This window comes from Bufo bufo, chromosome 1 (assembly GCF_905171765.1).
Source record: "Bufo bufo chromosome 1, aBufBuf1.1, whole genome shotgun sequence".
Classification (NCBI taxonomy): domain Eukaryota; kingdom Metazoa; phylum Chordata; class Amphibia; order Anura; family Bufonidae; genus Bufo; species Bufo bufo.
This window is the reverse complement of record NC_053389.1, coordinates 147,396,087-147,408,461: the sequence shown is the minus strand read 5'-3', so window position 1 is coordinate 147,408,461 and position 12,375 is coordinate 147,396,087. Positions and strand designations below refer to the sequence as shown.

At 45.2% G+C, this 12,375-nt stretch overlaps 1 protein-coding gene across 5 annotated transcripts in view; it reads left to right on the top strand.

Moving 5' to 3' along the window:
* Positions 1-12,375, top strand: part of MTOR (mechanistic target of rapamycin kinase) — a 187,462-nt gene that overhangs the window by 100,678 nt on the left and 74,409 nt on the right. For all 5 annotated transcript variants that reach the window (XM_040430315.1, XM_040430309.1, XM_040430302.1 and 2 more), the window contains one exon: positions 6,061-6,136. In XM_040430315.1, coding sequence (XP_040286249.1) covers positions 6,061-6,136 — 76 coding nt within the window. The remainder of the gene's footprint in view (positions 1-6,060; positions 6,137-12,375) is intronic.

Here is a 12,375-nt window from a genome sequence, read left to right as displayed (position 1 = left end):
ATGGCCCTTCTACTGAGTTAGAAAATAATAGGGGAAGTCATTAGGAGTTAATGCTTCCATTCTGTAACTCCAGTCTGGAGCGCGCTGATTTGTGCTAGGACTGTCTGGGAAGGAGCGTTGGTTCCTTCTCTGTACCTCAGGAAGTGTACCAGTGAAGCTTCTTTAATCCAGCCATCAAATCTCAAAATGGCAAAAGCAGCAGATTTAGACTTGGTTTTATTTTGGGCTCTGACTGTCCAATAATCCAGAATAATTGATAATCAAAGACGTCCGTCCCCAGTAATGATGGATTTTAGGAATTGCCCTGTGTATATAAAGAGAGGTTCTTGTTTGAAAAGTTTAATTCCACTATTTAGTAAAGTCAATCGCTTCTATAGCCCTTCCTTCAAGTTTCTTATGGCGTTAGCTTCCTGTTGATAGAGATGGTCCCGATCTGTTGTAGGACTGTGACAGGGACGTTGACTTCCTTTTTTATCCATAGTTGTACTCTAGTTCTCACTGCACCATACAAGTAGCCGCAAGCAGCAGGACTGTGCTAGATGATCAGTCCTGCACCAAGCATGGCAGTCCTCAGAATGACTTTAATTGGGGAGTTGTCATTCAAGCAATTCTTCTATTCTCTGGAATAGCTCCTTGGCAGAAAGTCTTGTTTGCTCATACTTCTTAGTGATGAAAGTGAATAGGCTGGTTCCGTAACTTTGTGTGGCAGTTCCCTCAGTTGTGCTCCTCCAGTTTATGGCTTGGTTAGGACTTTTTTGGGGTCATTTATCAAACTGGGGTGAAGTAGAACTGGTTTAGTTGCCCATAGCAACCAATCAGATTCCAACTTTCATTTTTGAAAGCTCCTTTGTTCTACTTTACACCAGTTTGATAAATGACCCCATTATTGTCTTGGGATCTCCAGCCCTGCGCCCGCTTCTCCTACAATTTCCAAATGAGAAGTGATTATAGTGTCATGCTATTCTTTGTTTTATTGGTAATGGTAGAAATTCTTGGTGTACTTGGCATGTTCTGGTGTATAAATACGCCCAGGACTGTGTTCCTGTCATAGACGCTCCATGTGCTTATCGCGGGTTCCTCCGTTGGGTCCCGTCTTGTACCCTAGAAGCGTACCTATAGGGGAGAATTCCTCTGTGTATTGTCCTGCACTCATATGATCTTATGAGTGCGGGACAATAGTCCCGCGGACGGCCTGATGCGCACAGTATCTTAGTAACCTATGATGCTGTGCGCTCCCATGTGCACGATGTATGCCGCTCTGGGACATATGGCCCATACGGTCGTGTGCATGAGCCCTAAAATGAATCCTCCCTCCTGGAGGGTCTCCTCCCTCGAAGATAGTCTGAGAGCCTATCAGATTGATGTCCTGTAGTTTCAGAAAATCTGACATGCCATAATGACTGGTCAGAAGATTTTATCATTGGGGGTCTGGCTGCAGAGGCCCCTACCCGTTTAAGGAAAGTGACCGTAGCTAAACTCTTCGCCTATTGGGTCTACTCTGCTTCCAATGGAGATGCAAGCAGATCGGTGTACGGACTCGGTGCTCAGATTTGTAGCTCCAATCGATGGGGCACAGCACTCACCTTCTGCCCCTTTGCTTCAGTGACAGACCTGCCAGAGGTCTGATACTAGAAGACTTATAGTATCATTATCAGCTCTTCCGGTATGTAGATCTGCGGACACATCCTGTTATCTACAGCTCCGGAGTCCAGAATGTAGGTATAGACCGTGTCTGGTAGGTAGTCATTTATTGGGCTTGTCCTTTTCACAGCATATGTAAAGAGTGGACTTGAACGGTTACAGATGCTCTGTTAGATTTTGCACATAAACAGAGGTCCTGATTGACACCCCCCTTACCTCTGTATCCCCTATTTATCATGGGTTATGGAAAGCGGTTCTCTGTAATGGAACTCCCCTTTAAATGCTATTATTAAATTGGAATATAATTTAAAAAAAAAGTAAACTAGGAAGTGAATTCCATACTGGGAGTGGAGCTATGGCTGCGGTGTGCACAGCACATGTTCTGCGGAAGGACTGTGACATGTTTATTAGCTCCTGGTAATGGTCTAATAAGACAAGGAAATTCTTACGGCAAGTCCCTTTAATCTCCACGCTGAGTATTTCAGCATCTGTTCTGGTGTGTGAGATGCCGGAGCAGATTCATATGGTTCAGTCTTGTCAGAAGGCAGGCATGAGAGAGTTAATTGAACCCAGTGGCAGACTCTCAAAAATTGTAACCCTTCCTAAGCTGCCCTAATAGAGAATCATGCATCTAGCCAAGATTCATGAGAAAGGGCAGTGCCCGGGTCCTGGGTCCAAGTCTTACCACGTACAACCTGCTCATGAAGGTTGGACGTTCTCCCCGTGTTTGCTTGGGATTCCTTCATGTTCCGTCACAACGCTCCTAAAATACACTCATGGCTTATTTGTCATTCATTGAATGCAAGATTGGATTCTGTGCAACTGTGGTTGTAGTGAATGATGGGAGTGATTATCTGTGTGCGCTGCACAGCGTATTTATTGTAAGAGCAATGGGCCATTGGTGATAGATGGGATCTATATGCAGGATGGGGGAATTGCTACCTGTAGGTGACCCTGCTCCAGGAGTTTGGTTAATTTTAAGTGCCATGTGCAGAAGTGCTCTATGGGTGGCTACCCTGGGTGCCAGAACTGGAGTTGGGATCCCACTAAGTGATGGCACTTTGGCCCACACTTAAAGGGTGTTGCTCAGAATACTCTGCACCTTCTGCTTTCATATGGCATGTGAAGAACGAATGCCATATGCTTTCTATGGAACCGCAATCCCCACACTCTCGAAATGCCAAGAAGAGTCAGTAAAAGCAGAGTGGGCAGTGCCATGAGCAGTGTTTCTGCCACCTGCTTCGGTTACCTTTTGAAAGGGATTGTCCCATCAGAACCTCCACCAATCAGAAGAACGGGTCCCTCTCAACCCCCCCCCGCCCCCCCCCCTAATTGAATAGGGCAGCGGTTGCGCATGTTGCTCCAGTCATTCTATATGGAACTGTCGATGATCGCGGAGTACAGCATATGGCTGTTGTCTTCAGTCCCATATAGAATGAATGGGGTTCCACGTCCCGTATAAAATTACATGCGCACAGTTGTGTGGAAGAAATACAGAAGGAAATGGACAACTTAGAATGCAAAATAGAACAAAGACGGAACAACAAAATGTAAAAAATGATCCATATTTTCATATGCAAGTGTTTATTCACCCTAAAAGGCATATTTTATTTATTTTTTTCTGTTCTCCGCGCTGTCCGTTTCTCATGGGAAGCCATCCCAGCCCCTTATAAAACGGTCATGGACGCCAACCGCACCAGTTATTTAAGCAAACGAGATTAAAAGGTGCCGCCACCGCGTTCCCCTTGTAGATTTCTCACTTTCATGTTGAGGTCTCGGCCCCCGGCCTCTTAAAAAGGCTTCAGCTGTTATCACACAAGCCTCCTTTTGTGGTCCAAGAGTATGGCAGAGCTGACGAGAAGCAGGCCAGGCGCTGCTGCCTGCCCACCACACACCGTGTAAGGCACACGTCTGGCCGGCAGATGTGAGACTAGCTGTCAGGCAGCCTCTCCAGCGCAGGAAATCTCTCCTCTTACACTGTAAATAAATATAACCTCGGGCTCCTTCACTCACGTGTCGAGCTCCTGAACCGCAGAGCTGGATGAGGCTCCGTATGTCCTGGAGATCCATGCAGCTCCTCATCGGAGGTGTGGGTCAATTTTGGACAGCATTTACCCCAAAAGTAAAAAAATAAAATAAAAATAAAAAATTCTATATTCCTGCCCATAGTTATAATGGGGAAAGCTGGGTGGCCACCAGCGTAGTAGACGGTGCCGCCTTCACTTGTGAGGTCACCCAACTTTCCTTTGCTATTTTGGACTCTAGAAAAGCTGGATGACACCCCAGCAGTGACAGAGTTTATAGTTGCCATTCACCATTCCATAAACCCATATAGAAAATATAATTGATATATAATTTTTATCAGTTTCTGGCAAAGCTGGGTGACTTTTCCAGATGCCACATCTGCCTAGTTATAGCTAATAACTTGACATGGTTGGTAACCCTACTCCTTAAACATATAACCAATAAACACCATCTGTTTCTGGTAAAGCTGGGTGACCACCAATATGTCTTCCAACACTGCTTTTTTAGACCCATAGTTGTCTATACTCCTCCGAGGGATGTATCACTGCTTTAGGTCAGGACTTAATGAAATAAAGGTGACCATAGGTGCATTGGTGGCCATATTGGTTTTGTATCCAGCTTTCCAGTATACAGATGAAGGAAGTTCTGGCACTCACTTTTCCCACCATCCATGTCTCTCCAGACTCCTGTTTTCTTGGGTCTGTAGCTCATTGTCCTGTCTCAGACTCTCCAGCTTGGATTCCATAAACCACAGCTCCCTGCGCTGATGACGGAAGCCCCCGAACTGCTGAATTTGCCTACTTTAATTAAACACGTCTTGACTCCACGACGGGAAATTATATCAGAGCCATGAATATTTCAGTGCATAAGATGTCTGAATCCATCTTTAATATGGAAAATTAAAGTGTCTGCAGAACAGCAGTTGGTATAGAGCAGGGTCCGCAGCCTTTAGTAGGATGTTGGCAGGCTGGTCACAGTCGCCAGGCTGGTCACGGGCTTACTCAGCTTTCTCTTGTAATGAGCCAGCAGCTGTGTCACTGGCCCAGATGTTTTTCAATTCTCAGGATGTACACATGAGTGTTTCTTTCAATGACATAAAGCACAGATTTTAAAAACTGCATTGATACACCTCCACCTGGTAATGTCACCTGTTTATGATCTTTGTGGACTACCTTGTGCCGGGCTGGCCTGTATTGTGGCCCGCAAGCAGCGGGTCTGCAATATACGGGCAATGACCATTTGTGCACTGCATCACTTTTCTGCCCATGCCTCCGGACCTCAAAAGTAGCACTACTTTTTTGTGGTGCAGATTGTGGACTCCATTCAAGTGAATGGGTCCTTTGTCCGCATACGGAGGCCCTACGGTTGGTGTCCTTGCATTGCAGACCGCAATTTGTTGGAACATGTTTGTATGCATGAGCCCTAACTCGGTGTATAAGGAGATGTGTGGGTTCTATCAGGGCAGAAGCTGGACCTGTGGCACCTTCACAATTTCCTTGCGCATTGACACTGTTTTAGTTCATGGGAATAGATGTTTTCAGGATCAGTAGGGTGCCGTGTGGTCAGACCCTAGTGGTCCTACTTTAAATGGGAAAAAATAGTACAGGAGTATCAACCACACAATAATATCTGGTAGTACATGGGCATCAAGCACATGAATATTATCTGGTAGTACATGAGCATCAAGCACATAATAAGATGGTATATAAGGCCGAAAAATACATTTGTCCATCCAGTTCGGCCGGTCATCCTGCAAGTTGATCCAGAGGAAGGCAAAAAAAAAAAAACTGAGGTAGAAGCCAATTTTCCCCACTTAAGGGGGGAAAAATTCCTTCCCGACTCCAATCAGGCAATCAGAATAACTCCCTGGATCAACGACCCCTCTCTAGTAGCTATAGCCTGTAATATTATTACACTCCAGAAATACATCCAGGCCCCTCTTGAATTCCTTTATTGTACTCCCCATCACCACCTCCATAGTCTCACTGCTCTTACCGTAAAGAATTCTTTTCTATGTTTGTGTACAAACCTTCTCTCCTCCAGACGCAGAGGGTGAATATTATCTGGTAGTACATGGGCATCAAGCACATGAATATGATTTGCAACAACCAAATAATTTTTTCACTTTTCATTGTATTTATTGCAGTATGTGCCTCTTTACCAGTCATTCGAATGTAAGGCACGTTCTCCCCCTTTCTGACCCCCTGTTTTCGTGCCTTTGTAAAAAAAATATTGTGTGACATTGTTGGGATAGCTGTCCGTTATTAACGATTACGTAAGCGCCTGGCCGTCTTCCACTTTGCGGATCGCAGGCTGACGTGTACCGGTCACTGTATTATGCTGTCTGCTGCATCCCACTCAGAATCTCATATTCTTCTTTTCTGTCTCCCTCAGCATTAACAATAAGCTCCAGCAGCCGGAGGCAGCCTCTGGGGTCTTAGAGTTTGCCATGAAGCATTATGGAGAATTGGTAAGTGCATCCCGAGTTCAAGATGCTTGTATAATTGAACATGAGATTCTGTCCGCAGGAATAACATACATCCAATGTGTGAGGGTCCTTCTAGTCCATGAGGCCCCGTGCAGATGCGTCATTACTATTTAAAGCTGCCTATTGTTGTAGCTAAGGGTTGCTGCCCAAAATTAAATGGTGTGCTTCGTCTCTTCATCCTGGGCTTCCTGCTCCACGAGTACTTGAACTTTTTTGTAAACTTGTACAGGCAGAGGATTAACAAGGGTAGAAGTGTGTCACTGCAGATCTGTATGCCACTTAGGACTAAAGCTGGCCATACACATTAGTTTAAAGGGGTTGTCCAGTCTTTTTATGTGATGGCTTATCCTTAGGATAGGCCATCACTAGCTGATCGGCCAGGGTCCAACACCCCGAACCCCTGCTTATCAGATGTTCTTTGTAGCCCCATCCCTGGAAGTTGGTTCCAGAACTGTCAACACTGATTTGAATGGGGGCAGCGCTGCCCACTACAATGACAGTGCTGTGTAGTTCTGGTGCCGACGTCCAGTGACGGAGCTACATAGAATAGCTGATAGGCGGGGGTGCCAGGTGTCAGACCCCCGTCAATCAGTAAAAAAAAAAAGGCTGGTCAACCCATTTAGTATCTGCCTTACCCACCAATTTCGTCGGGACTGCCTACCATCTAATGTTTGATAGCTGCCCGGCTACCACCCAACAGGCTCTGACAGGGGCGAGAAGGATTTATTTAACATGCCTGATCCTTTTGTGGCAGCGGATTAGTGTCCTGTCTCTATTGTAAACCCATGTTTGGCCAAGTGTGCATGTCCGTGGGGTGGATGCAGGGCGGCTCATTAGAGATGGCTGTCAGACGGCTGTTGGTCAAACACTTGTACAGCTGAGTATGACCAGCTTAAGCGATGGCCTGCAGTACTGGTTTCCACTCACAATTGAGGGCACCAAAGTGCTCGTGGTTCATGAACAAAATGCTAGAGCTGCTGTGGACACTGACACTAAGCAAAGCAGTAGGCGTTCATTATTGGTTGCCACCTTATTCAATTTATTTTTCTGACATTTTCTATGCATTTTACAGTACTGCATGTGGGTAGTGCGACATTGTCTATCCAGAGCCTGCTGGTTCATAAACAGAAGAAATGCTAGTGAAAACAGGCAGAGAGGAGGAGTGGGGGACCAGAAAAATCGGCGTGCAGCCACATGACAAACCCCTATGGGGCTTTAGTGGTTCTGCAGCATCTGCTAGTCCCGGATAGTCGGAGGAAAGTGAATAGGGTATTGATAGATTTAGTATGGGTGGACAGAGCAGGGGATCCCTCATATGTGTGGTCTGCCCTTTACTCTGTTATACCAACCTTATGGGAAGTTGGTGGGTCAGGGGAATGTGAGAGAAGACTGTCCTGGAGGCGAGCCCCTGTCTGTGGCCTCTACACAAAGAGCGACTGTTCTCGGAGCAGCTGTAATTGCTTCCTGCGGTTACTGTAAGTGAGAGCTCTCCTGATTACATCACTTTCTCTCCGCTCTGGGAGAATAACGTCATTGTGCGGGGCACCTCGTGCAGCTCTGCCCTGGATCGCCACAAATCACTCTCAAAGCTAAGATTAAAGGGAGAGCGCTGGAGGTGCTGGTTCATTCTTCAAGACCCTGGGGCATGAAGTGGTGACCTCAGTCCACAGATAGTCCTGGAAGAAAGGGCTTTCATGAAAGCCACAGTCGGACACCTTGTGGGTTAACCACAGCTTTCTAGGAAGGACTTGAAGTCGAGAATCCCTCAAACCCTAAACCACATAGAGTAAGGAGTTTGTTCTCACCGCAAACCTCCCACGTATGTGACCACTGCCATGTTCTCTAGAGCCTCGGGGCTTCCAGTGATTAGTCCTGCGCTATTTTCACGCCTCACAGTAATTACATAAACATTAGGAGATCTGTGCATTTGACACCTCAGCTGCTGCAGAACCTCTTTTATATATCCATAGTTTTACTGCTTGGCATCTCATCATGAGTTGTCTGTTTCTCCTGCTCATAAATTTTCAGCATGACAGATGGCTTCCTATACATATTAAATGGCCTTTACACACACATTTTAAGGGGAAAAGCCTTACCCAGAAAATGCTACATATTGGGGGGGGGGGGGGGAAATCCCAAAATAGACAAATATGTAGACTTTTCAGTAATTTGGTATAGACTTTTATATCTGGCAGCTGTGCTTCCAAAAAAGGGGACAACAAAAACGCAGAAAACAAATGCTACAAAAGCTTAATGTGAATCCAGCCCTAGATGGCTTATACATAGATGGGAATGTATTAAAGGGGTTCCTCAGGATAGGTCATCAGTATCAGATCAGCGGGAGTCCGACTCCTGGCGCCCCCACTATTCAGCTGGGGTTTCTGCGCTTCCTCTTCAATGTTTCTGTAGGACTTTTCCAGTGTATCAGCAGAGCAGAGTAATTGCAGTTCCACCTCCCCATTCACTTAAAGGATAGGTCATCAGTACCTTTAAACAGGACAACCCCTTTAAGACTGGTAAGATTGGTGTTTCTTACAGCAGTCTTAATATCAAACCCCAATGTGCCAGAATTAAGAGGAGTTCTGTGCACCAGAAATGGGGCGCTGGCGTAGATTTCTGGTCTAATGTGCACCAGTTTCTATCAATCCAATGAGTGGTCTTACACAGTGACGGCCTACCTTGTAATAAGTGTATGTACAGAGGTAATCGGTGAGTAGGCCCTCTCACTGTGCTCCTAAGCCCAGGATAAGCAGAAATTTCGATTTTAAGGGGTTATCCAGCATTTGGTATCAATGACTTATTGTCAGGGTAGGTCATCAGTATCAGATTGGCAGGGGTCCGACTCCTGGTACCACTGGCGATCACCTGTTGGAAGAAGCCTCACATCGGTCACATGGCCAATCTGCATCTCAATCACATTCAAGTAAATGGGGCTGAGCTGCAAAACCAAGCACAACCATTATAAAATGTATGGCGCTGTGTTTGGTGAACTGTGAAGAGCTCTGGTGAGTGCAGTGGCTTCTTCAAACAGCTGATTGACAGAGCTTCCGGGAATCAGACCCCTGCCGATCTGATATTGATGACTAGGGTTGAGCGAATCGGGTTCGGACTGCTTTATCTGAACCAGATTCATTTTAAAAAAACTTTGTTTATACTATGCGCTTCATACTGCTGTAAAAAGTATGGGCTCCGCTGAGGCCTTCTTCTAGCCACAAATAACGCAAGACTTGCTTAGTGTCATGCCTGTGCAGTTACAGTTCGGTTCTGTGCATACATTATACTGAAAAAGGTGATCTGTAGTTACTTAATATAACTTTAATAGTTGCCTTCTAATAAAATTAATTAAATAATTACTGATAATGCATATACACAAAGTACAATATATGGAGCTTCTGTCAAAGTCCCCACTATATAATCAAATCCTGGAAGACCAAATCACTTTGAAGTAGGAATAGAAGTGCACGCCGGCACTTTGGATGGAAAACAGTTTGTCCTACTGCTCCATAGATTGATTCCTGTGTGCAGCAGTTTCTTCTCGGAGATTTGATGTGCATAATCCTCGGGAAAGTGGAATTGCTGCAAAAGGATAGGGGTCTGGACTAGATGTCCCTAATAATGCCCTACAGGGGGTGCTATACTGGCCCTGATAGCGTAACCACGGAGCACCCGCCCTGACAAGGGCGACCCCGTCCGGAACCTAACCCTGGAATTGATTTGACCCTGGTTAGCCCTCTCCTACTGGATCCCAGTATACATGTGCATACATTACTGCTTTAAAATCCAAAGCTGAACCCTGCTTTGTTAATGAGGCACAAACCTCATTTTGAAATGGTAATGTATGTGCAGAACCGAACTGTAACGTCACAGGCATTTGACTAAGCAAGTCTCGCGTTACTTGTGGCTAGAAGAAGGCCTCAGCGGTAAGTATACAAACCTATACGTTGCGGACGTGTGAAGGCTCCATTCACACGTCCGCAACGTGTTTTGCGGATCCACGGAGCAGCGGATCCGCAAAACACGGAAAGCGGCAATGTGCGTTACGCATTTTGTGGACCGCACATTGCCGGCACTAATAGAATATGCCTGTTCTTGTCCGCAATTGCGGACAAGAATAGGACATGTTCTATTTTTTTTTTGCGGAACGGTAGTGCGGATCTGCAATTCCGTGTCAGAGCAGCACATCTTGCTGCCCCATAGGAATGAATGGGTCTGCAATTCCGTTCCGCAAAATGCGGAACGAAATTGCGGAGGTGTGAATGGAGCCTAATAGTAATGTTCCAGCAAAGATAAGGCCGCTTAGTGTCAACCATAAGATATGGACAAGAAATAAAGAATCCAAAACTTAACAAGGTACTCTCTGCACTTCCTATTTGAAGAGTCTGATACCAGAAGCTTTATTGGCTTGGTATTATCGCATGGGAGGAAGCCAACCAGGATCCCCAAGCAGCTTCATAACGAGGAGAAGTGTGGTTCATGTATGCTATCATATTTTCATATGCACATGAAGAATTTACTAGGTCCACCACTTCTTTCAATTAAGGAATAGTTGGAGATTTCCAATATCTTGTGATTACCAGCTTTGTAGATAACCTAATGTAGGCTATAATGAAGCGTGACTTCACTGGGAAGTTTGTAATATTGTGGAACAATAGGGCCAGATCAGGTGATGGATTTACACGGATCCCCGTGATAGCGGAGAGAAGAGTAAAACTATCTTTCCATAAGTTAAGTAGATTAGGGCAGGACCAAAGGATGTGGAGAAGGGATCCTCTACCTCAACACCATGCCCCCCCCGTCCCCCCCAACATAGGTTAGATGTGCCTGGGTATATATGGCTCAATCAGGAGTAAAATACCATCTAAGCATTGTTTTTACGGCAGCTTCATAGTGAGTGACACATGAGAAAGTTTTGGATATAAAAGAGCGTGAAGACCAGCTTGAGTCTGGAAACTCTCTCCCCAGCTCTTTTTCCCAAGAGATGAATGGTGCTGACTTCACGAACTTATGTTTGGAGTTGATCATAGCATATTTAGGTCTTGGACCATTCCATGGGGGGTTTGTAATACTCCAGAGATCTAGGATCTCTTTGCATGCAAATGCCATAAGGAAGACTTTATTTTGGAAAAGGTGTCTTATTCTAAGATGCATATAAAAGTCTTTGAGATATTAGGTATTGTTCATGTAAGGAGGAAAATTGTTTAAGCTGGGAGGACTCGAAAAGGAATGCTGTCTGGGTTAGGCCCTTTAGATGCCCATTTCGCTACATCTAAACCAGGAATAAAATACGGTAGGTCAATGTCTCCAGTGGGGCGTAGGAAAGGAGAGGGATCTGAGTTTTAGAGGTTTTAGAGTGGAATGTCCTCCACACTGATATCGATTAGCGAGAAAGCTTGGCAGGGTATCTAGTTCTGCTATAGGCAGCGCCTTTAAGTTATGACTCGGAGAGACAGCTGTCTCTATATGTAGCCAGTGGTGTCGCCAGTCTCCTCTCCACCATTCTCTCATAAAACTCATGTAAGTAGCAAGGTCAGTCATACATGTTGGAGTCCCAGACCTCCAGCTTTCTTGTGTGGGCAACAGTTTAAGGGCTATTTAGGTTTGTTTGGAAGTCCATATAAATGTATGAAGTAATCTGTTAATACGGGCAAAGAAGTTAATCGGGATCGAGATAGGAACTGTTCTGAATTTGTATAGAATTTTGGGAAAGTTGCTATACGTCCAACCCAAGATATTTCTTGTTTACTATATTTAGCGAGGTCTTGTTCTACTTCTTCTAGCAAGGGAATATAATTGGATCTATATAGGAGTTTAGTTCTCCTGGTGACCTTCGTGCCCAAATACTGAACACTTTCAGATTGCTAGTCTAGCTTGAAGTTAGAGTGTAGTTTCGCCATGGAAGTAGATGTAACATTGATGGGGAGGGCTTGTGATTTCGTTTCCATGACTTTGCAGTAGGAGTATTCTCTGAATTGGCGTATAATTTCCATTACTGCAGGTCAGTATGACGTCATCTGCGTATAGTGATAGTTTATGGGTTCTACCTATTTCTAGTGCCTTTTTTTTGGTCAGAGGTGAATTGCTTGTGCTAAGGGTTCAATAGACGTGATAAATGAGGGGACATCCCTGCCGGGTACCGTTAGTACATGTAAATGCAATGTTGATGATAAAGTATACTCTCGCAGAAGGCTTACTGTATAAGGCTTTTACTGCTCCCAGAAAAG